This window comes from Buteo buteo, chromosome Z (assembly GCF_964188355.1).
Source record: "Buteo buteo chromosome Z, bButBut1.hap1.1, whole genome shotgun sequence".
Taxonomy (NCBI): Eukaryota; Metazoa; Chordata; class Aves; order Accipitriformes; family Accipitridae; genus Buteo; species Buteo buteo.
The window spans coordinates 68,255,704-68,282,718 of NC_134204.1; the positions used below are offsets into that span (position 1 = coordinate 68,255,704).

Here is a 27,015-nt window from a genome sequence, read left to right on the forward strand (position 1 = left end):
AAACGCACCATCAAAATTTGGCCTATTGGCCTACACAAGCTTTCCTGCAGAAACTCGTAACTGATGTTATCAATCAGTTACTATCACAATGCAGGTAAAACATTCCACATAAGCTGTTGGAGGAGTCTCACAACTTCTTTTTGTGAACCATGAACCTTTTTGATCAAAAAACATGGGAGCCCTGAATCTTTATCAGATCACTCTCTTGCCCAACCTGTTCAGTAATTACTAATATATATGTTTATAAAAATTTCAGTGAATTTCTTGTTCTGTTGATTGCCACTTTCATCTTTTTGTAGGTCCTTTTTTCACTAGTATTTCAATTGTCACAGTTTCTCAGGAGGAGACAATGCGAGAATTACTGATGTATTTAAAAATGCCTTAACATGCTGTGTTATATATCACAAAGAAACCAAAAATATAGCAGATTTTTTTTCTCTCTTTTATTTCTCTCCCCACCACCCTGCCCCCCTAGTTGGTTTCAGATGGAAAGAACAACAAATGAAAGATTAAAAAAAAAAAGGCAACTCCCCCCTGCCAACTTCATCCTTATACTTTGTAGGACAAAAAGAAAAAAAATCCCCCAACAAGTCCCTAGCAGAAAAATCTTGACTACTATCTTATTAATGCAAATATGCGTGGTGCTATTTCTGTTGCTAAAAATCCATTTGTGTTTCATGCATATCTGCAGGGATTATGTTTTAGAAAATAAACATGCATGAGAAGCTCTTCCTTTTGTATTCATTACTTTACTGGTATTATGACAACTTGGTGCAGAAATACAAATTTCTCAGAAGTAGCATGCTAGCTTACCTTAATTCTTATGAAAAGACCCATTTTACTAGAAGGATTACTGAAATCACATCAAAACACAACTCAAATTCCTATTTTGGTTATATTTTCTCCTCAGTTACACTGGTGAAGCCCAGCCACCTATTTGAAATATATCATGGTATGTAAATATGAAAACATTTCTCCTGCATCCTTACATGCTTTTTAGATCCTAGTCAAGCCAAGACAAAAACCCACATCCATGTGACTAGGCTGATTCTTTTCCTTCATTTAATGGTAAAATCAAATAGAAGCACACAGGCTTAAATGTCTATTTTTATTTAAAGGGTGCACTAGGTCTTTGCTTAACTTCACATGGACATAATCTAAATGCCAAAAAGCAAAGACATGTCAGCATTAGATGTCACACACACACACACAAAAGTAAAAAATTCACTCTCTTCTTTCATAGACTGTCTCATGGACTGACTCACCAATTTGGATAATATTTTCATCCCTGTATTATCAACATTGTTTTCACTACAAATCCAAAACATAGCCCCATACTATGAAGAAAATTAACTCTATCCCAGCCAAAACCAGCACATTCTCCACCCCTTGTTCTATACCATTTACGTCATGCTCAGGTCTCATACTATCTAGTAGATGCTCATTATCTACCACCACCCTTTCCATCCTTTGATACAATACACAGATATCACTCCCTTAGTCTATGGACTACCCCTGTGAAATGTCTGTAAAATGTCCATAAAAGTCCACAAATATCCACAAATGTCCACTGAGTTCATTTAGTCCATGACTTTGGTCTCCATCTCTTATGGTGGTCACTTGGGACAGGAGAGGTTGTGTGTTGCATGGAGTTACTGGGCACCAAAGCCAACTCAGGTCAGGTCACTGCTGCACTTGCACTACTTCTTGTAAGGTTTGTCCTCCATTGGTTCAGGTGGTTTCTGCTATAGTAATTCCTATAACATGCAACTCAGATCCTGGGTTACAACAATTTAAAGGTATTTCCATTAAAATTTCCACCCCTGGTCCCTTTGGGGTTTAACATTGCAACAAACTCCTCCCCTTGCTCCTGCTCTGGCTTCGACTTATCCACAGACTGCAGTCCCTTAGGGATGTACCTGCTTCAAGTGGAGCCTTATGTATAAGCCACAGTCTCTTCAGAGGTATACCTACTGTGGCGTAGACTTAGCCACAGTCGCTCTGAGGTGTACCTGTTCCAGCATGGTCTTCTCTATGGGCAATAATGCCTTCAGAGATATACCTGCTCCAGCATGGCCTTACACACAGCTACAGTCCCTTCAGAAGTAAACCTGCTCCAACATGGCCTTTCCCATGGCTGCAGTCCCTCCAGGGTTGTACCTGCTCTGTCGTGGACTTACCCACGGCCACACGCCTTGAGGTGCTCCAGCACGACCTCATGCACAGCCACAGATGCTTCACGGTGTACCTGCTGCAGTATGGACTTATATACAGTCACAGATGCTTTGAGGTGTACCTTCGCCAGCATGGACTTCTCCTTGGGCCACAATCCCTTCAGAGGTATACCTGCTGTGGCACAGACATAACCATAGGCACAGACGCTTCGAGATATACATGCTCTGGCATGGACTTATCCATGATCACAGACGCTTCAGGGTGTCCTACTCCTGTGTGGGCTTATCCACAGGTCACAGTCTCTTCCACTCAAGTTCACACTGGAGTTCCAGCCTGTCCTCTACAGCAGCACAGAAACAGCAGCTATGCCCTGGCCATCTGCCAGCCCAGGCACAACGCCATTGCTGTTAGCAAAGTGTTCCCAGGCACAGCAGAGTAAGATGATAAGTAGTACAGCAGGCAGTGAAAGCAAAAAGCAGCCACTTGTGACCACCAGATTATAATACACAGTGAGGCAAGCAAGCCCCATGCAAGCACAGGAGCCTGCCAATTAAAAGCTAAACAGCAATAACAGCAATACATTTTACCTAGCATATTCCAATCAAATCTGTCGTTCTCTCAAACCCTTCAAGATGCATGTTGGGCACCAAAATGGACCAGAATGTGCTGGTTTTGGCTGTCATAGAGTTAATTTTCTTCATGGTAGCTAGTATGAGGCTATGTTTTGGATTTGTGCTGAAAACAGTGTTGATAATATAGGGATGTTTTCATTACTGCTCAGCAGTACTTACACAGAGTCCAGGCCTTTTCTGATTCTCACCCCACCCCACCAGCGAGCAGGCTGGGGGTGCACAAGACACTGGGAGAGGACATGGCCAGGGCAGCTAACCGCAACTGACCAAAGGGATATGCCATACCATATGATGTCATGCTCAGCATATAAAGCTGGGGGAAGGAGGAAGGGGGGACATTCAGAGCGATGGTGTTTGTCTTCCCAAGTAACCATTACGTGTGATGGAGCCCTGCTGTCCTGGAGATGGCTGAACACCTGCCTGCCAGTGGGAAGTGGTGAATGAATTCGTTGTTTTGCTTTGCTTCTGTGCATGGGTTTTGCTTTACCTATTAAAGTGTCTTTATCTCAACCCACAAGTTTTCTCACTTTTTCCTTCTGATTCTTTCCCCCATGCCACTAGGTGGTGGGGAGTGAGTGAGTGGCTGTGTGGTGCTTAGTTGCCGGCTGGGGTTAAACCATGACAGTCACTATGATTGATCTGGAATATGCCTTTCTGCTGTAGATTTTACATGCAGATACAGCAAGATGGTTTGTTCTGAAATCATAATTCTAAAAGGTAGAGAGGCACTTCCATATATAGCCATAAAAGGCACCTAGCCCCTTAATTTCAAGTCACCATACAAGTAGAAGCAATTCATTAACACTGTGCAATTTGTACTGAGTTGTGCCTGTTTATAAAAAACAAAGTTTGACATTTTAATTTTCCACTGCTTCTGGCATGCTTAACTGCTTTTTTTTTCATCTCTCTTCTTTGTGAAGTACAAAATTGCACCTGCTGGAAACATCGAAAGGTATATTTTTCATCTGTCTTTTAATGAAAGGTATATCAGTTCTTTTAATGGCTAACAGGGAGCATTAGGGTAAATTACTTTGCCCTCCTGCTTGCCACTGTAGATCTTCAAAGTGATTTCCTCAGACTTAGTGTATCTCTTTTCTAAGAGACGTCCAATTCTAATTTGAAAACTTCATAGTGTGTATTACTGACTACTTCTCCAAGTAAGTTGCTCCAGTAGCTACACAACTCACTGTGAAGAATTTTTAGAATATTTCTAGTCTGATTTTATTAACTTAGGCAACAGTAACTTGTCCTTTTACTATTTTAATGGATCCTCTGCTGTCAGAAATCTTACTTCCACTGAATTAATGAATAAGCTTTCTTCTAAACATTTTATTTGTTAAGTTAAACCAACTCATATCCAGAAAATTTTAACTTCCAGGAAAGCTTTAAGTATGAAATTTTTTTTTTATTATTTTTTTCCTGAATTTTTATGCTGCATTATATTTTCTGAAGAATGATTGTAAGGAAAAGACATTCTCCAGTAACAGCCTCTCTAAATGTTGGCACTCTTAGATGCTGCTTGTGGTGGGTTGACCCTGGCTAGATGTGAGGGTGCCCACCAAAGCTGCTCCATCACTCCTCTCCACAGCTGGACAGGGGACAGAAAATATAATGAAAGGGTCATGGGTTGAGATAAGGACAGGGAGAGATCACTCGCCCATTACCATCATGGGCAAAAGAGACTCGACTCAGGGAAATTAATTTATTGCCAATCAAATCAGAGTAGGGTAATGAGAAAAAACCCCCAAATCTTAAAACACCTTCCCGCTACCCCTTCCTTGCTCCCGGGCTTAACTCCACTCCCTACTTTCTCCATCTTCTCCCCCGCAGCAGCGCAGGGGGATGGGGAATGGAGGTTGGGGTCAGTTCATCACACATTGTCTCTGCTGCTCCTTCCTCCTCAGGAGCAGGACTCATGACTCTCCCCCTGCTACAGCCTGGGGTCCCTCCCACGGGAGACAGTTCTCCATGAACTTCTCAAATATGAGTCCTTCCCACAGGCTTCAGTCCTTCATGAACTGCTCCAGCGTGGGTCCCTTCTGTGGGCTGCAGTCCTTCAGGCACAGACTGCTCCAGTGTGGGTCCCCCACAGGGTCACAAGTCCTGCCAGAAAACCTGCTCCTGCATGGGCTCCTCTCTCCATGGGGCCACAGGTCCTGCCAGGAGCCTGCTCCAGCGTGGGCTTCCCACAGGGTCACAGCCTCCTTCAGGCATCCACCTGCTCCGGTGTGGGGTCCTCCATGGGCTGCAGGTGGAGATCTGCTCCACCGTGGACCTCCATGGGTTGCAGAGTGACAGCCTGCCTCACCATGGTCTTCACCACGGGCTGCAGGGGAATCTCTGCTCCAGTGCCTGGAGCACCTCTTCCCCCTCCTTCTTCACTGACCTGGGGGTCTGCATATTTGTTTCTCTCACATATTCTCACTCCTCTCTCCAGCTGCAATTGCGCAGTTTGGGTTCCCCCCCCACCCCCCCCTTCTTAAATCTGTTATCCCAGAGCCACTACCACCATCACTGATTGGCTTGGCCTTGGCCAGCAGCGGGTCTGTCTTGGAGATGGCTGGCATTGGCTCTATTGGACACAGGGGAAGCATCTAGCAGCTTCTCACAGAAGCCACCTCTGTAGCCCCCTCGCTACCAAAACCTTGCCACCCAAACCCAATTACACTGCTTTTGCTGTTCAACTTGCTCATCAGGACTAGTAAATCTCTAGGAATCACTGCTCCAACATACAGCCCCTAAAGTGAGCAAGTCTAAATGAGATGGCCAGGCATGTGGCCTGGCCTGTACTTTACCACACCAAAATCTCTTTCTTTCTAGAGTGAATCCTCATTCATATTCAAGTAGAAGAGCTCTATGCTGAATACTTTCTTTGAAAGGCAGTTACAGAGAACGTTTGCCATCTGGAGATGTTTAATAACTGCCTGATGTAGTAGCCATTCAGCATACATTTTTGATAGAATCACAGAATATCTCAAGTTGTAAGGGACCCATAAGGATCACTGAGTCCAACTCCCTGCTCCTTGAAGGACTACCTAAAACTAAACCATATGACTAAGAGTGGCATCCAGACACTCCATGAACTTTGACAGGCTTGGTGCCATGACCACTTCCCTGGGGACCCTGTTCCAGTGACCAACTGTCCTCTCAGTGAAGAAATTTTTCCTAATTTTCCTAGTACTACCTATCTTTGCTCCAAAGCCTAGAGAGTTTTTTCCATGATAGCTAAAACGTTCCTATCCTTATTTTAATCTATTAACTTTGGTATTGTGATGGCTGTAATTTATTAATAACTTTCTCCTAGAAAGATGTGCTCTGACCTAGTAAAGATAGTAAAGATTGGAGATGTTCACCCACTGGAATAAGTAACTTTTCTAACCCAAGAGTTACATTACCAATTACCATACTACCACTATATAAAGACATCACTGTGGGTATACCATGACTCACGTAAGATGGCACCAACACATCTTTGGGTTATCATATAAACAACCCTGAAGAGGAACCATTCACATCTGTTCAGAGACATGAGCCAGGGAATATTTATACTATGCCCACAGAAGCTCATTTCTTCAGGCCTCTACACAAAACTGATCCTCCTTGCACTCTACTATGTCTTTCAAAGTTATTAATCAGAATTTAACTGCCTCTCCGGTCATCACAAATCAAACAGAAGTGCTGACGTCACTAAATACTTTTAGCAGCACCTAATCAAGTCCCTGCTTTCTGAAGAGTGAGAATTATACAGTCCATCCTTAGGGACATGCATAGATCAAAGGGACAGGATCATAAAATCATAGAATGGTTTGGATTGGAAGGGACCTTTAAAGGTCATCTAGTCCAATCCCCTTTGCTATAAGCAGGGACATCTTCAACCAGATCAGGTTGCTCAAAGCCCCACCCAAACTGACCTTGAATGTTTCCAGGGATGGGGCATCTACCACCTCTCTGGACAACCACTTCCAGCATTTCACCACCGTAATCATAGAAAATTTCTTCCTTGTATCTAGTCTGAATCTACCCTCCTTTAGTTTAAAACCAATACCCCATGTCCTATCCCTACAGGTCTTACTAAAAATCCATCACCATCTTTTTTAAAGGCCCCCTTTAAGTATTGAGGGGCTGCAAGAAGGTCTCCCCAGGGTCTTCTCTTCTCCAGGCTGAACAACCCCAACTCTCTCAGCCTTTCTTCATAGCAGGGGTGTTCCATCCCTCTAATAATTTTTGTGGCCCTCCTCTGGACCTGCTCCAACAGGTCTGTGTCTTTTCTTGTACTGGGGACCCTGCAGCTAGACGCAATACTCCAGGTGGGGTCTCACCAGAGCAGAGCAGAGGGGCAGAATCACCTCCCTCGACCTGCTGGCCACACTTCTTTTGATCCAGCCCAGAATACAGTTGGCTTTCTGGGCTGTGAGCGCACATGTCCAGCTTTTCATCCACCAGTATCCCCAAGTCCTTCTCTGCAGAGCTGCTCTCAATCCTTTCATCCCCCAGCCTGTATTGATACTGGGGCTTGCCCCAACCCAGGTGCAGCACCTTGCATTTGGCCTTGTTGAACCTCATGAGGTTCACATGGGCCCACTTCTTGAACTTGTCCAGGTCCCTCTGGATGGCATCCCTTTCCTCAGGCATGTCAACCACACCAGCCAGCTTCATGTCATCTGCAAACTTGCTGAGGGTGCACTCAATCCCAGTGTCTATGTCATTGGTGAAGATATTAAACAGTACTGGTCCCAATATGGACCCCTGAGGGACACTACTCATCACTGATCTCCATTCAGACATTGAGACATTGACCACTGCACTCTGGCCATGACCACCCAGCCAATTCCTTATCCACTGAATAGTCCACCCATCAAATCCGTGTCTCTCCAATTTACAGAGAAGGATGTTGTGGGGGACCATGTCAAAGGCCGTACAGCTAGATGACATCCATAGCTCTTCCCTTGTCCACTGATGTAGTCACTCCATCACAGAAGGCCACTAGGTTGGTCAGGCAAGACTTGCCCTTGGTGAAGGCATGCTGGCTGTCTCAAATCACCTCCCTGTCCTCCATGTGCCTTAGCACAGCTTCTAGGATGATCTGTTCTATGATCTTCCCAGGCACAGAAGTGAGGCTGACAGGTCAGTAGTTCCCAGGGTCCTCCTTTCCACTCTTTTTAAAAATGGGTGCAATGTTTCCCTTTTTGCAGTCACTGGGGACTTCATCTGACTGCCAGGACTTTTAAAATATCATGGACAGTGGCTTAGCAACTACATCAGTGAATTCCCTCGGGACTCTGGGATGCATCTTGTCAAGTCCCATAGACTTAAGTATGTTCAGCTTCCTCAGGTGGTCTCAAACCTGATCTTCTCTTACAGTGGGAGGGACTTTGCTCCTCCAGTCCCTGTCTTGAGGTCCATCTACTTGAGAGGTGTGGGAAGACAAATTGCCAGTGAAGACTGAGACAAAAAAGTTGTTGAGTACCTCAGCCTTTTCCTCATCTCCTGTTACCAGTCTGCCAGTCGTGTCCATCAGCAGGGTACATTTTCTTTGACCTTCCTTTTTCTGCCTGACAAATCTATAGAAGCCCTTATTATTCTTGACATCCCTTTCCAAGTTCAGGTCCAGCTACGCATTGGATTTCCTGACCCCATCCCTACACAACCGGGCAATGTCCCTGTACTCTTCCCAGGATACCTGCCCTGCTTCCATTACCTGTGCATTTCCTTCTTGCCTTTTAGTTTGACTACCAAGTCTTGACTCAGCCATGCTGGTCTCTTGCCTTCCTTTCCTGATTTCTTACACCTGGGGATTGAGAGCTCTTGCCATCTATGGAAAGAGACCTTAAAGATCTGCCACCTCTGTTCTGTTCCCTTGCCTCTGAGGGCAGTTTCCCAGGGGGTCCCACTGACTAACTCCTTGAACAGCTTGAATTTTGCTTTGCTATAATTCAGGGTCCTCACTTTACTCTTGTCCTGACTTATATCCCTTAGGACTGTGATGTCCACCAGTGCATGATCACTGCAGCCCAGGCTGCCTCCAATCTTGACGTCACTGATTAGCTCACTGGCGTTGGTGATCAACGGGTCCAGTTTAATGTCCCCTCTGGTAGGGCTGCCTATTACCTGGCTTAAGAAGTTATCCTCAATGCGCTCCAGGAGTCTCCTGGATTGCCTACAGCTCGCCATGCTACTTTTCCAGCAGATGTCAGGGTGGTTGAAGTCACCCAGTAGAAGAGCCTGTGAGCATGATGCCTCCTGTACTAGGGTAAGAAGGCTTTGTCAATAGGCTCCCCTTGATTGGGCAGCCTACAGCAAACACCAACCACAAGGTTCTCTTTGTTGCCTCAGTCTCTAATTTCTTCAACCTGCTCATGGCTATCCTTCAGAGACAGCTCTTCACAATTCATCCAACTCTTGACATAGGAGGCAATCCCTCTGCCCCTCCTTCCTTGCCTATCCCTTGTGAACAGCCTGTAGCTATCAATAGCCACACTCTAGTCATGGGATTCATCCCACCAAGTGCTTCAGCTGGGTTGTTAGCCATGTCACGTTTTTAGAGGAACACACCTTAATTCCTTTGAGGTATTTCACCAGTGTTCCCTGTTGGCTCCTATAACCTCAGGAGCCACTGGCTCATCTCCGTAAGACTCAAGTGTGCTCCAGTGTAACCAGCAAGTCTCAGAGCAACAGCCTGAGGGCCCTCGCTAGCACCTCATCCCTCTAACCTTGGCATGTCGTCCCATGGCTTGTCACAGGTAAGCCTGACATTATCCCACTCCCACTTCAAGTCTAGTTTAAAGCTCTGTCAATCAGTCCCACTAGCTCAGGAGCAAAGACCCTCCTCCCCCTTTGAGAAAGATGAAACCCATCTGACAGCAGCAGGCCTGGTGCTGTGTAGACCAGCCCATTATTGAAAAAACCAAAATTCCAGCAGTGACGCCAGCCACAGAGACATGCATTAATAGACTGAGTCCATCTGCTTCTTCCAATATCACTGCCTGCAACTGGAAGGATAGAGGAAAAACTCTGAAGTAGGGCTACAGCAAGACTAGGGATAATAATGGACTCCTAAGAAGTCTAGTTCCTTCTATGAGAAGCTTGGTTGTGTCCAAGCTGAAATACAAAACAGCTGATAGATAGGATCCAGCAGTGCCTGGGATGCTTTGGCTGGACCTGCCACTTCAGTCAAGAAAGAATGGGCAGTGGGTAGCAGCTGGTGCACTAGGCTATGGCAACCTGACACAGACACCCAGAAACACAGACTAAATCAACTGAAATGTCACCAGGCCTGCACACTTGCACCAGACCAAGGCTGTACAGCTGCAAAGCGGCCTGGTAGGTGCACATCAGCTATAAATGACCATGGAACAACAGCCAAACAAGCAGCACCTATCCCAGTGGAAAAACCCATGGAAGTCAAGACGTGCCATCCACTTTCAGCTCCTCCATCTAGTTCTGTTGCACAGAGTTGACTCCAGTATGTATGTCTACCTCTATCATCTATCTTGCAGTAAACCACAAACCTTTGTATATTTAACACATTACTGTTGTGAAGCTGAAACAATATGTATATTCTGGCCAGAGGAGGGCCACAAAAATGATCAGAGGGATGGAACACCCCTGCTATGAAGAAAGGCTGAGAGAGTTAGGGTTGTTCAGCCTGGAGAAGAGAAGACCCTGGGAAGACCTTCTTGCAGCCCCTCAATACTTAAAGGGGGCCTTTAAAAAAGATGGTGACGGATTTTTAGTAAGACCTGTAGGGATAGGACATGGGGTATTGGTTTTAAACTAAAGGAGGGTAGATTCAGACTAGATACAAGGAAGAAATTTTCTATGATTAGGGTGGTGAAATGCTGGAACAACTGGTAAAATGTTTTTATGTAGCTTTTACTTTTTCTTCCCACTTTTGACACTTATTCAGCAGCATTCATTAATCTGTTTGTCCTCCGAACCACTTGATTTTGCCTCAATACCAACAAAAACTGTGTTTAAAATCATTGTATACATAGCTAAATGTGAGAAGTCTGTAATTTATCTCTTTGGTATCCTTTTATTCCTTTAGGTCCTTCTAAACTAAAAATGTATTTTATTGGAGGACTGCACTCCATACAGTCCATCCAGTTTTAATACTTTCTTGCTCCCAAGTCAGCTAGTATAAAATTATCTTGGTGGCGTCAGATATTTCCTGAATCTAGTCTTGTAAATTCTCTAGAGGCAGAGGCTGTCACTACCCATTTCTATCAGGAGTATTACACACTTAGAGGTTAAAACTTGAACAAGTGGAAACCTTGCTGAATGAAAGAAACTCAGTATTTTTTTCTTTGCATTTTAAAATAGCAAAGTTAGGATATTTTAAATACTTTATTCCTCGTTTCGATTCAAGGGAAGTTCTAAGCATTTTTAAGCCCTTATCGGTGAATATATTTTAGGAGATATTTGTTGATCATGTATTTGGACATTTGGAGTATGCAAAGCTTGCTTTCCTACATTTTACTGCTTGGCATGAGCCACCCGTTGAATATTGCAGCTCTTTGGAAACCAAAAAAAAAAAAAGGGGTTGATTTCCAATACAAAAAGAAAATTGCAATTCCAAATTTGTACACAATGTCCTGTTAACATCCATTGGGGAAGTAAGGGCTGATATGAGAGCAGCAAGCAATCCTATGCTCCACTAAACAAACACACAAGACAGTTCTTATATTTACAGCAGTCATTCTGTAAGATTTTCTTGTCCATGACATATGCTGCCTTAAAGACTTGACTGGACACAAGCTAGGAGTATTCATAATGGTCGGAAATTATAGCATTTTGATAGAAGTTTTATTTCACTTCAGAACAATAAGAAGTTATTAAAAATTCATGGAAACAAATATACCACTAAAATTGTTTCAGGAAAGGTTTTATTTCAGTCTTTTGATAGATTTACTACTATAAGCTACAAAAATAGACCACCTGAGCTACCAATACTTTGATGGGAAGTTGAAAGCCCCAGGGAACCTCAGCCTTTTAATCTTCAGGCTAAAATCAGAGTCTAGAAGGCCAGGCCAGTTCTGACAAGAAACTACATAGGTTTCTGATGGAAAGCTTTTGATGTTGCTCGAAGAGATGATAAAAAATGCCCACTCTTTTCTCTCCTCCAATATTCAAGCATGAAGGATTGTGTCAGAACCTTTATTCTGAATATTAAGGATGAAAAGCACTGACCATAATGCTGTGAATATGTTCATCTGTGACAGACACATCAAGAAGCCCTTCAGTCTGTGAAATACAACACCTTTAGCTTGTGACAACCACAGAGACCTTAGTTTCAATCATCTGCTTAAAAGTAAACTCAGTAACAGCATGGGGACTCAAATTGCCTGTCTGGTATCAGTGAATGCATGCTAAGGCAGGGAAGGTAAATTGTTTTCTCTCTTGTTCAATTCCTGGCACTTACTGTTGATGATTGTCATGTTTCCAGTTAGAAGTGAACTGAGAGTATCTGAATATCCTTTACAAACTTTTTTATTGTCACATCTAATAAATTTTAGTAATATTGATCCACATTAAATAAAGCTAAACACTTAGAGGCAAACTTTATCCCATTTTTATGCTACTGTGCATTTGTGGAGAAAGAAAGGGAGGAGCAGGGAAGGAGAAGGTAATGAAAAGGTACAAAAAGCCAAACTTTCAAACTACCCAAGTACTATATAATTCTGGTAGAATTAAACCCTGGGCTAGGCAAATTTTGTGGTTTATGTTTTCTGTAGTGCACTGAGGCACTGCCTTCTTACTACACTGACCTGCAGATGTGTCTGGTTATGCAAGGGATACTGAGATATAATGTCCTTTATATCTGATTTAGTATCAGGTCTAGAAATGCTGCAGTGCTAGGAATGCAGTCCCTCCAGGAAGTTGTTTGTCATTGCCTCCCAGTGCTCCTCCTGGGCAGGGCAGCTATGCATCACACCTTCTTTCATGCTGTATCTAAAGGACAAGTCCCAGAGATATTATCTCACTATCTCATTAGAATAGCCATTTAAATTTATCATTTTCCTGTCCCACATGACAGGATTTAAAGCACTTAACCACATTTTTCTTTATTTACTATGTATTATTAAATCTCATGTTTTCTATGCACTCATTAATGGGTTCTACATTCACTTGACAGCTAATAATATAAGTCCCCTCTACTGCTAATTATAAAAGTCCTACTGAACACCCTTAGCTTTCTCCATTATTTCTCTATCTTCAATTCTAGCACATGAACTTCCTTTTAATAAGGATATCACCCCTATTTTTCAGTTATATCCTAAAGAGCAAAAGTGACTTTTATTCCTTTTAGTCAGTGAGCTAGAAAGAGAGAAGCATTTAAAATACTTTCCTGTCTAGGTAACGTAGCACAAGTTAAGGTATCAGCAGATTTATTTATGAACATTCTTCAAAACCTCTGTATTTTAAAACTGCTGGAGTACATGGAGGCAGCTTTCAAATACAGGTGAATTTTGCTGTTTCCATCACGGACAGAATGGCCTGGCCATATTATTTCTGATTCTGCCTGCACTATACCCACTCTTCCCACTGTGCTAGACTCATTTCACAAGCATATGCACGTCCCATGCTTTAAATAAATAAATAAATTTTAAAAGGCCTCTGTTTCTTATAGATACAGAAAGGCCCATACTGTCTTATAACCCAAAAAAGAAGGAAAGCAAGCAAAACAAAAATCACTTTATCTGTTCATTTTTTGGTACTGATTCAGCTGGACTGGTTTAACAACACAGTATGAGGAAGCTGGGCCACACAGATATGGATAAACTTAGAAGTTGTATCCAGTCCATTTCTTTCATACATTTCATCAGTACAGACAGATGTATTGCTGTCCAATGTGAAAGAAGTGCATTTGCACCTGTAACAATTACTATGCAGTAGTGTAAGTGCTTTTTCTTCATATGTGTCTTGTTACATACTATTGAGAAATAATTGCTATATAGTTTTCTCATAAGAGTAAATACATGCTATTGTAAGAATCAGCAAGGTTTTTCTTTTGCTTTGCATTATCTTCAATGAATCAGTATTACCTCATATCAAATATTTGCAAATCTAACATTTACCAAAGTAGATGTCACTGTGGAATCTTTTTTATAAACAAGGAAGAAACTAGAACATACAGACATACAAACAGCTTTTTACATAGTACTAGAAAGATTCTGCCACCAGTCCTTTTTCAGTGGGTGTGAGGAAAGTACACTGGCTTTGTTTCAAAAGTCAGCTTCCACTGGTGTTGGTTGTAGTTCATCTTAATGACTGCTAAACACAATGTTCTGTCTCACATGGGTTTGAAGCCCAAAATTAACATTGTAAAGTTGAACCATGTAATCATGTTGAAACTGTGACACTGAAGGAAAACAATCATCCATTAAAATTACAGTATGTTAGTTACTCCTTGGTGATGGAAAATAATGTAATTTGTAGCTCCAGTACACAATCAACACTGTACTTGCAAAAAATTAAAACCAAAATGTTCTGTAGGCATTAGAGATTTATACAAAAAGACATTATCATCATGTTCTGTTTTTCACATGCTAATTTATCCAGGAAGGAGACTGACATGCATTAATAACTTTCATTTAGCAAAGTCAACATTGAACTGGAAAGGAAATAAATAAACACTTCTACGAAAAATTCTGCCACTGACTGGCTTTTTTCTTGCTCTCTTAAGCTTAAAGTGATTCAAGATTAAGCAATGATAATAACCCTACTTAAAGAAAAACAAACTCCGGGATTGATGTAGTCATCATCATGCAAGCACTGCTGAAGAATTACATAAATATATTTGTTCAAAATTCCTTTTTTTTCTTCATAGTTTACCTATTACTTTTCCCTTCCTATGTATTTTTTTTCCCCATTATTCCTTGCAAGATTATGAAAGAAATCAAGTCAAAAGTTCAGGCAAACAATATAAAGGGACAGATCTGAGATCAGAAAAGTCTAATAAAAATATAATTTCTTATTATGAACATAATTTACAATCAACAGTGAGGCAGACTGTGCTCAGTTCCTTAGAGTCTTAGTATACACATCAAATATTTCAGGGTGAAAGATAAAAACACTCTTCTCTTGAGGAGAAGGTACAGCAATTTCTGGAGCTCTGCTTTTTATCTTCCCCAAGCAAGGCAGCAGAATGGTCCTAGTCTTACTCATTGTTCGAAGCACTGCTGTTGGCTGGCTATCAGGTGCAATTTATGTTCTTTTACCAGATCAGACCTGACTTTTTTCTCATCTATCTATAAAAAACATTTTCACACCACAAAAGCTCCGTAGTCCTAACAGTTCTGCAAAGCATGAAACTTCTAGTTCCTCTTGGTCATATCTGCATGAGAAATTCTCACCTTATTTTTATAACCTGACAGGAGACTGATTATCTAAACAATAAGAAAACTGTGTTTTAAAATTTCCAAAGATTCAGCATCCCAAAAGACTGGACAACCTAAGCAGAGCCATGGTCCCACCTGCTTACACCACTGAAATAATGCAGCCCAGCTGATGGATATAGTGAACGATGCAATTTTTTAACAAAATCCTCCAACCAGGTAGTAAAATGGGGACTTTGCCATATATGAACAAATGTGAAAAAACAGAGAACAGCAGCAGCCTTGCACAGGTTGACAAGAGTATGGGCCACTCTCCTGCAGCAGGACACCTGGTCAAGTCCATTTATCCCAGCAGCTCCAGTCTCAGCTAACAAGAGAGCTCTTTGACCAACATGAGGTAGCCAGATATCAAATCATTTAAGATCAGGAATGAAAGTTAACTTGTGCATGCTCCTCATAGCTATCCTAAGATGGACTACTACCGATACTTTGTCAAAATTATGACTGAGGGAGAAACTTGCTCTCTTGGGCTCTTCTCCACCACAAAGCAGGCCAGTGAGATAAAATCCCTGCTAGTTTTTCCCATTTAAAAACCATCACCATGTAATTGCTACCAAACAAAGATGAGGCTGAACTGCAGTTTGTATGCACTGTGCTGCAGCATGCTGAGCCAGTGACACCAGCGCTGCTGCTGCTGCTTCATTATGAACTGCACAATCTGTGCTAGTCTATTCAGAAATGCCAGGCTGCAGCATGTTACTATTGCATGCTATATATTACACTTTGCCCTACAAAATACAATGTGGTTATTCAACAGGTGCCAAGTATTTTTCAGATTAAGTATTCTAAACATTGTGCTTACCATGGTTTACCATAGACATTTCTTCTACCACATGCCTTTGTGCATATCTCACAAGAGCTTACCGCAGCTCTAAGCCTGATGCTTTCACTATTATTACTAGTTTGAACAGTGGATAGGTATTTTGCTTCTACACACACACATCCCTCTGAAAAAGCATGGATCACAGCATATATACAAACTGTGAATGAGAAATACTGCCTCTGTACAAATATGTGCCCAATACTCATGCCTACTTTAAGGGTAAATCAGACTAGTGACATAGCAACCATAGCATGATTTTATCTCCACATGTAAAATTACTGTTTGTGGTATCACTGAAAGGAAAGCCATAATTAGAACACGGAAACAAAGAGGGCAGGTCCAGAGGGCATACACAACTTCCCCTGGTAATTAAAGAATTCACACTGCCCTCTGTTTGCTTCAAAGTTATCTGAAGGAAGTTAACAAGAGCTGTAGTCAACTTCACTTACTTCACATAACATTTTAAATAAAATATTGATTTAATAATAAAAAAGGAGGATGAAGATTTGGAATCTTTTCTTGTTTCTATGAACAATGGACCATGTGATGAAAGGTATAACAATTCCAGAATACAAGAGAGAAGGAAGAACAGTGACTTTTACTAGGTGATAAAAAGATTTTCTTTTATGTTTTTGAAGATTCTTACCCTATGTCCTTAAAAAGGATTGTTATTGGAGTTTATTCTCCTAGTGTTCCTTTCTTACTAAGCATCCATACACTAGCTTTTATTAATCAATGCCGTTATTATAAATTAAGCAATTTTCATTGCTTATTTCCATTTTCCTAAACTCGTCCCCTTCATTAAATTGATATAAACCACCTTCTCCTTCTATTTGCATTTGAGAAGTCTAGATCTGGACAATTCAGACTTTAAAATACCTTTGGTGAATCAAAACTGAGCAGAAGTCTGAAAAGATGGCAAATGTTGAATTAAAGCTCTGAGTACTCTTACTGGCCTTTCAGTTTTTCAGGTATTAACATCTTTGCAAAACACTAAATATAATCTCAAAGATATTACATTTACGTTTCAAAGGCGGAGAATTCCTATCTGATTCTGGTTAGTTTATTGGGTTTTCCTCAGTAAGGTGTGAAACATGCTATGTTACAGGTGTTCAAAAATGCTTCACGGACATTACACTCCTAATATAAATGTAAAAACCACTGCTGGCTGAATACAGTATTGCATTCTTTCTTATGACATTTTAATTAGAAGTTTCCAGACAGTGCTGCAAAGCTTAAAGTTAATTGCTTCCCATGCTTTGCAAATTTACCTGGTTTAACCTGAATTTTATTCGGTTATGTTAATAATGTGAAATTGTTATACTGGTAAAAATACCTTACAACAGGACACAGGCCAGTGACGTTCTCATTAAAACAGAAGAATTGATTCAGTGTTCACAGCATGATTTAACAAAGACCTTGGAACACTTTGGTGCACTAAAGAAAGCCTGGGTTAGCAAACTTTGCAGAAAAACAATGTATTTCCTTCAGATTTGGAGACTGATTTCAGGCCAAAAGCAGCATTGCATTTGAAAGGCTGCATCTTTTGTTTTTATAGCCCAGCACTTTTCTCCTCATGAAAAAACACAAAGAGGGGAAGTAGTTTGTGAAAGAGTACTCAGGAGGCATGGGGAAAGAGACAAGAAAACACTTTCGAAAGAGAAGACAAAGTGCTAGATGGAAGATGTTGGATACAAAGACCGAACATGAAATGTGTAAACTTCACACTGCAACAAAACTGAAATTTACAGGTATATCAATGCACATCCATAGAGTACAGCATTTAATTTGGAGGCACAAACTTGTTCATGGGACTCATGATAAGTCCAGGGACAGAAACCAGAGGAGAAATACTATGCTCTGCTATCAGAGATGAGTTTATAGTGGAAAAATTGAGCCAAGTGAGGTAAGATGTGCAACAGACCCTCCCCCATAAATTATTGTGTTATTTTCTCTAATTTAAGATTAAACAGAAATATGTTATATAAAATATGCGATGTTTGATTTGCATTATTGTATAATTTCTTGTACACAGTAGCTCTTTTAAGAAGGAAATAAAACTCAGACTAGCTTATAACAGTTGGTACATGATCTCCACAGCATTGATAGAGTAAAACAGACAGCAAAAGTTTTCTTTTTAAAAGAAAAACCTGTAGATACACAATGCAGATATGTCCACACATTGTTCCAGTGTTCAAATGGGATTTTCAACGTGTGAGCAAGGGAGGTGCTGTGGAGTCCCAGGGCGTCAGCAGAATCCACCTGACACAAACTTCATTTGGACAGCAAAGATATCACACACATGCAGAATGATTTACTGCCTCCTGCTGCAAGCGCTAGGACTTCACATGGCAACAGGTCTCATAAGCTTAAATATAGTCAGACAGTACAAAATGTAAAGCACATCATGAATAGCACGTGGGGAGCATTTAGGGAAAGCGTGATTAAGAATTTAATACAATTTCCTTGCTTTGCCACTTTTATGCAAGGAATACAAGATAAAGTTTAGACCCTAACTGTGTATTTGCAAAAAATACAGTCTTTGTTTACTGCAAATGTTTTCAAAGGGTAGTTATCTGTTAGAATTTCTGTTGTGATTATTCTTACTATTTTGGTTTAAATACTATCAATGTACTATAATGTGTACACAAGGAAACTGCTTCAAGATTGGTTTTCAGTTTAATATGTATTACTGAATGTAAATGGAAATTTAAATTAAAAAATGTGTTTTGTCTAGTTTTGTCTGTTTTGCCATAGCCTATGTTTTACATTTCAGCTGAAAAAAGCATACTGCTTTTATATAGCATCTGCTTTGGGCCATTTGAGATTAAATTGGCACAACTTTTGTAAATAACAGATTTATTATCGGATTTTCTTCACTGGTCTGATTTTTTTTAACTCTAAGTCCCAACAACTCTCTTTATCAGAATAAAAGAATGTTCTTTCATAAAATAATTAAAAACACTGAGGACTTTTTTTCAACTAGTAAGAATATTAATTGGGTTCACCATCAAAATGTGATAACAAATAAAATACCTTGTTTTGCATGTTAATGCTTCGTAATTACACAGAGCTTTTCAACTTCAAAGCTCTTTACATGAATTAAGTGGATGTCCCTGAAGGCCTGAGGCAAAATTTTCTTTGCCTTCAAAAAGAGATTTGCACCAGACAAAAGCTTTGTGAAAAACGCAGGACTGTGCTTTGCTATTTTAATCTACCACCATCGCATGTGAGATAAAATATTACTACCATTTTGCAGATGGAGCAGTGAAGATAGGGTGGAATTGAATGGGACTATCCTTGCTCACCTAAAAACTCTGTACTTCATCTTGGCTGTAGCACATTGAGCCAGTGAGAAACAAAATGCAAGGTAATTCAGTTTTCCAAAGCCATGTCAACATACCTTTCAATTATTTCTTTACTTCCTCACCAAAGATCAAGCTGTCTGAAAGTCCAACAATCACCTTCTATTGCACCACTCCACACACAATGCCTTTGCTGAAGCAGTAAGGCAGAGAAAAATGCATTTGCTAGAATTTAGTCAAAAGCTGTTATCTGGTACTACACTTTGCTTCGCCAAATGACATTTTAAAAAGCACTTGCTAGAAACAGTAAGTTTCCCCAAAACACAGGAGCAATAATTTGCTTATGTCAGCTATACTGAAATGTATCACCAATTGCCAGTCAGTATTTTCAAACTGAACTTTCTTTTCACTGTCTTTTAAACCATACTACAGATATGAAACTGTAATAGACATTTATAACCTATGAGCTAAAGCATGAATATTTTTTCAGCATTCTTTGCCATAATGACATTTTTTGGTGAGTACGAGTAACATCAACAAGCATTCCTCTTGGTACTTACCATGTGATTTTTATGCCACTTCACTGGATACGGGGAGTACTACATTGGGTCTTTTTATTGCTCAAGTAGAAAGTGCTCATTACCTATTTATGTTTATATATAGGAAAAAACAAAAGAGTTGTTTTGAGTGGCATACATCACACCGTTGTAGTGGTTGATTTCCTCAAGATGGTCTTCTGGGGTTTTGGTGCGGTTTGTGGAGGCACAGTCGCAGGTCTTGGAGGAGGAAAGCTATTACTGGGACTTATCCCCAACCCTCCATTTTCCAGAGGAAATGGAGGCAGCGGAGGTGGTGGAGGCGGCAGAGGTGGGCACTGGTGCGGCAGCTTTCCCACAACACGGGCAGGCTCACTGTGCAAGTGCACCTCCCTGTTTTTAATGTTATACCGAACATCACAGTCGGGGCAATAGCCGTGGTACTGCACTTTTTCACTAAATCGTACCCGTTCCCTTGCTCCCGGCTGAGGACACCGCTCTTTCTCAGATCTGTGCATCAGAGGCTGCATCGCAGCTTTCTCCAAATTACTGTTCGGTATACAGCATGTATCTCCATTTGGGATGCGGTTGGGCCCAACAGGCAAGGCCCCGTTTCGCAGCAGGGTACCATTAGTCTTGACAGGGTTGGCAGAAGGAGGCAGCCTCGGAGGCTCGTCGCACTTGACAGGCGTCAGTCGCGGTGGAGGCGGCGGTGGATTCGGCTTCCGCAGCACAGTGAGGATAGCAGAGGGGTGCGCGGGCGGCTTGATGAGTGGTGCGCTGCCCCGCACCTTGACCTTCTCCAAGCTGGAAGCTGTTGTGCTGCTGGAGCTGCTGTTGAGTGTGTCCGTTTTGGAACTGTCTGTCATCTCATCCTCCAGCTGCAGGTCAGACGTCAGTGTGTCAATCTGGTCAACCACCTGCACAACAGCCAGAGTGAAAACAGTGAGAAAAGCTTGCCCCAGTGACAGCACAGAAAAACAAAAGCACTCTCCGCTATCAGTTTTGTCCTTCCTAGAACTGAAGCATCCAATTTTTTTTATCATTATTTCTTTTTTCTTGCCAACATAGTAAAGTAATAATAGTAATACGGATAAGGATAAGGATAAGGATAAGGATAAGGATAAGGATAAGGATTGCTAGTTTGCTAGCTCATCACTTGAATTCAAAAGAAATGTAACTTAAAACACTCTGGAATGAAATTCCATTTCCATCCCCCTAGGGTTTACTTGGCAATATCATTGTAAGTGAAATGTAATCCTTCAATATTATGCTTTGCCTTCCAGTGCAGGAGGAGACTGAATTATTTAACTTTAGCTTCTACATGACAGCTTCTGAATCCAAATCTTCTGCAGAGTATCTTTTCGCTCTGACCTTTCACACAGTCTAGATTTAAATACGCACCTCTGTATAGGTGACATTATACACCTACAATCATAAGTTTGGTACACTTTTTCCTGACAATTTTTTAACATAAATAAGGTACTGAGAAGCAACTGCCCTCTTGTATTAGACTGCATTATCTCCCTTTATGAATATTCTCCTTAAGATATGAGATCCTCTGAAGAAATCCTGAAATAGCATTTGCTGTAAGAAAAGAGGGGAAGTAGCTTGGTTTCCAAAGTTACAAGCATTTACTAACTTACACACTTTATTCCAAGATTTCTTGTACCTTCCATATTTCTGTTTGTAGTTTCTACAGTGTTACATCTCTTGTAGTCCTCCAGATTCCTTTTTCTACTCAGTTTTCTATAAGGCATGCAACTGACGGTGCCTTTATTAGGTAGCAAAAATTGGTCATGCGACAATTAAAAGCCCTTCCTGAAAACTGCATCTCACTCAGTACCTAGTTGAACAACTGTAGTTCTAATCTACAGGCAACTACAACACACACCACAGGAAATAAGTACACATTTAAAAACTGATCTTTATCCTTTACATCCTCACAGGATATACATAAAGTAACCAGTTGCTGAAATGTTATTAGCTAACTTTGGTGCATGAATAAAAAGCTTATGCCATTGCTTGGGGTCCTTACAGGAGATCTGTGACGTTCTGGAAGGAGAGCTCGAGGGGGCACCTGAGTATAACTGAAATGAAAGTTGTGCCATTGAATCAATCCTTCTTACCCCTTTGAGACTTTCATGTCTACTTCCTGCTTTCAATAATTTGGTCTTAATACTATTGATTTCAAACTAAGCTTATTTTTTGAGGATTATAAGCCATATGTTAACTGCAAAGAAAGTGAAAGTCATTACTGAAGGTAGCGACTCTTTATTCAGTCAAACCAGTAACTCACTTATGTGCTGAGTGGTAAATAGTAAATAATGAAAGCAAAACCACCACAGAATGAAAGAGCACTTTAGCTTCCACTGTTCACACTCTAGCTAAGAGTTGTCTAATATAAAATTCATAAAAATTCATATGCAACAATTCAGTTTAGTGCCTTTCTTCTCCTAAAAACAGCAAAATGCAGACAACCATGATTCAGAAAGAGAGCTTTCAAACATCTTTGAAAAAGATTTACAAAACTTTTTCTCTCCAAGACCAAAACAGCTACTCATTTATTCACTATTCGAAGCCCAATACCATGTTGCATTTCAGTTTTTATCTAAGCATTTTTATTTTTCTCCAATAAAGAATAAAGGAAAATTATGCCCTTAAAAGACAGACATTAATTCCCCCAAATAATCAGGATTTGAAGTATTAGCCTAGAAGTTGAAAGGTACAGTTGAACTCTGGTAACTGTCAGATCCCAAACACCTCCTCCAGGGTACAGCATATGACTACTCTTGGAAATTTCAGAATAAAGGCAGAAAAACCACATCTGTACTAAGACAATGAAAAATTCATAGCAAGAAATACAGTTTACAGGAGAAGGAACTCACATCACCACCTTACTTCACATATGTAAACCAAGGCAGAGAGAACTTCTCAAAATGAAATAGTGAATCTGAAGGAACAAGGAAAAGACATTCACGTTCTGGGCACTAAGCCTGAAATTCAAGCACCCCTCTGCAAGTGTAGTAGGGATATGTGTAAATATTATGGTCTGCCTACATATGGCTAAATATAATACTGAACCCTCTCCTGGAATTCAATATGTAATCTTTTAATAAACTATAACAGCTACAGAATGGATTGATGCGACATAAACTAAAGAAACTCCTTGGTAAGCAAAGAAACAAAAGAGCTGTTAAACAGCTGCAGGCAAGAGGGAAAGGAAAGACTTATTTGTAAGGATGCTAAACACAGGAGCACTGGATAGCTTGTACTTGTGACAGTACACTAGCCTATATTACTGTATTAGATAATACTAAGTGACAATATTTGGTTGCTTCACATTGCTTAATAAGAGCTATATTAAAATGCCAAGAACAAATATTGGTTTATTTTGCAATTGGCTTATTCCAACAAAACCTAATTTTTCTTTTCCTCTATTTCCTACCATCATAGCCCCCTCATAGGATACCTATAATCATACAGGACCTTACAAACCAACCTTACACATGTGAGGAAAAAGACAGCCATGGACCGCTGATGTGGTTACTGCACAATGAGCTATGGATAAATCTCATTGAGATTATCCAAATAATACATTAAATCTTCCTTACCTTAGTAAAATTCACTCACAATTTCCGATACCAAATTCCCAATAAAAACAGAAAATAAAATACAAAAAATGTATTTTAATGTTATTTTAAGACAAACACAAAATTCTTATCATTTTATGTATTTTTTTTCCTGCAGAACCAGTCACAAATGATGGTTTCTTTGCTTTAGGTCTTGTGTGCAACAAAGATCATCCCTGTTCCACATTGTACAAAATAAAAGTACTCCATGCAACGTAATTCTAGAGAAACAAAACCTGGTGTTTATTATTTAGAGACAGACACATTAAAGGTGATATTCCACTGGTGCTGTGAAGCTATAGCTGTAATTATGCAGCACACATGTGTCATAAAATGGCAGACCCTGGTGATGAGAAAATTTGCATCCATTCAGACTGTCCTTCTGACAGGGGAAAGATTTCTCAGGAATACCAGAAAAGTCTATTATGAACTGCCCTTGAATTTATATGACTACAGAGTTTATCTCTTGCCCTCTGGGCAAATGTATAGTACACATCAGAATTTTTTTGTCACCTACCCATTTGTAAAACATAAACCCAGCATGAAATGGCTCTGACATAACAACACAGTTTATCTGTCCAGATTCATTCCCAGCACAAGTTGTGATTCTTTTTACTGTTATTTTATTTTGCCTTTTTTTGTCCCAGAAGGAAAAATTCAAGTAAGATGAAAAAGTAACAGGGAACCAGTGACTAGCATAGTGAAACTGATATAGTTTAAAAAAAAAAAAAAAAAAAAAAAAGGCTTGAAAAAACCAGCCTCCATTTCACAACGCACTTTCTATGGAAGTAAGAGAGAGAATACTTAGAAACAAAAAAAGCTGCTCTAGTTGTGCAGAATCTGTCCATTTTTCAGTTCTGTAATAAAACAGGACGTGACTCACATGCACAAGCATGGGGGAGACATCCTTTTATAGCCTGAGGGGCTCCTTAGCCATTAACTGGATTTGAGCTCTGCAGAGATGCCCACTTCTCTCCCAACGATATCCTAAGGCTTCAAGCTCTGTAGGATCTGGTGTGACACTCCTGAATGAACCAGGACATCAGCTCATTCCTACGGCCTTTCTAGGTTGTTACTGGACAACAGTATTAGGTGCCCAGCAGGGACGGAGTTGGATTTCCCTAGCTGACTCCAAGAAATTAATGAAAGTCTCGTAACACATGTACAGACCCAAAATGTTTTATCCTGAAATCTAAATCATTCAGCAAGTTAAATCTCTGCATAGAGCATCACTTTATCCTCAGAAATATGTGTGGAGCTTTTGAATGTTTTGGGATTTTTTGGGGAGGGGGGAGGGTATTATTTTGACAACTGGGTATTTTTACCACACAAGGAGCAGAAAAATCAACTGTTTGGATAAAGCAAATTTAATGTAGATATTATGTTTATCCTTCACCTCCAGTTTACTGATCGAAAATTAATTTGCATTTTCTTGTCCTTTTAATTTTCTTATGTAGACACTCAGGACTTTCTTTCCAGTACTGCTCAAACTAGACAGAAGATCAACAACAGCATCTGTAAAACATGTACATAAGAATTTATAATCACCATTCAGAACGAGCAATCAATGTGAATTAAATCCCATCCCTACCTAAACTCAAACCAGCAGGTGTATGTTTAAAAACCAACACTAGCTAACAGCAATTTACTAAATAAAAAAAAAAAAAAAGAAAGAAATCAACAGAAGTAAAATTAGAGTTATGATTCTCAATTATTTTGCTTTTTCTTGTTCTTTCTAATTTTTGTACACACTCAAGCCTTTCGGTAGATTAGGGAAAAAAATGTTAATTATGAACATTCCAATTAGGAAATAGTCAAGTGTTCAAATGCACCAGTGTTCCTAAATCACTTAGCTCAGAGGGGCTGATTAACTCACTTTCTAAGCTGCCTCTTTGTAGACTACCTAACTACAATTACAGCTTCAAGGAAAATATCAGTGCTGTATGACTGTAGGTAAATCACAGATCTTTGCTAAAGCAAATGAATACTACTGCTGTTGAGTTCTTGCTTGTCAATGCACTAACTTCTAATACTTTTAAATAAATTTTTTAAACTTTCTTTTAATCTCTATTTTTCAAAGTGCTTTCTCAAGATATCTAAACTAATAACTTGAATATTAAAAGAGTGTGGAAAAATATAATTGAAAAGAAGGTAGGAAGTAATCAGGGTACTTTCCTCATACCAGCAAAATCCAAATCTTTAGAGAATGTCACAGATGCTTGAGATGGTTTACAGACAAGTAAAATAACACATTTCTCTCTGCTTCAAGAGCTTTCAGGTTTGGATTAGACACAGAAAACTAAAGAATGAGAATAAAACAATGCCAAAAGAAAAATGATAAGTCTGTGGTTAAATCTGAAATTTGTGTTTAATTTTTTTAGAGAATTTTAATGTTAATTTTGTGCTAAATAAATGCAATGAATAGTATCCACCAATGAACTAAAATGAAAACAAACAAAAAAATGCTTAGAAGTTCATCAAAGACGACATGTGGAAGTGAAAACTCCATACTCCAGAGAGGACATAGATGAAAAAAAGTACCTGTGCAGGAGCTGACAAACAGCCATCGGGAAGAAAAAAAGCAAACATGAAGTAACCAAGGATTGCTTCTTGCTGACAACTTGCCAGGTAGTAGTTACTAAGAGTAGGCAATGAAGCCAGATCACTAGATTTTAAGATAGGGATGCAAAATAAAACAGTGATTGCACTCTGGATGTACTCGAGCAATACAGCATAGAAGTTGAAGAAAGCAAAATGAATCAGTGGATGAATGTTGCAGACATGACTCCTGAGAGCAAAAGAATAGTGTAAAGAAAGCTAGGAAAGAAATGGCAGCCATGTAAGACCACACCTCACAAGGAGCTGACGAAACATTTGAGTTAACAGCTAAGGTTCTAGGAGCATTTGGGAGAAAGACTGCATGGCAAAGTTTATACACATAATTTAAATTTATACAATGTATAAGATCTATACTAACATTACATAAGTTTTTATTCCTACTTCACTAAGATTAACCATGAATATGATTTGTGTAACATTTGTAAGATAGAACCATAAGTAAACTGAGACTAGAGATAACTATTTGGAGACAACTTTCCTCCCTGTTGTCTCTGGGAGTGCACTGCATATTATACTGTTAGAGAAAATGTAAAACTCCTTGTTGTAGACATAGGTAAGATTAAGTTATGTACTACCAAAAAAAAACCTTACCAATTGCATTTAGCTTCAGAAATTCTGTGCTGCAACCACCAGTGCATGGAGAATGAATCAGTACTATCAAAATCAGGAGGTCAAAAGGACATAAATACTACTCACATCCAATAAAAAAGAAAAAAAAATTGGAAAACCAAAGGAAGACATTGAAGTTGCAAACAATTTGCAATACAAAGGTATCCTACAATTAACCCCGTCTTCAATGTTATCAAACTCTTATATTAAATTGCTTAAAAATATAGAGCTAACATAAAGTGTTGTTTTTCACTGAGGTCAAGCTGCAGTCCCTGTTTAAGGTAAT

General features: G+C 40.1%; 1 protein-coding gene across 1 annotated transcript in view; it reads right to left on the reverse strand.

Annotated features, from left to right (window-relative positions):
• PRR16 (proline rich 16) overlaps positions 1-27,015 on the reverse strand; it is a 172,977-nt gene that overhangs the window by 41,548 nt on the left and 104,414 nt on the right. Inside the window, 1 exon segment of the mRNA XM_075019703.1 lies at positions 19,894-20,789. Coding sequence (XP_074875804.1) covers positions 20,031-20,789 — 759 coding nt within the window. The 3' untranslated portion in view covers positions 19,894-20,030.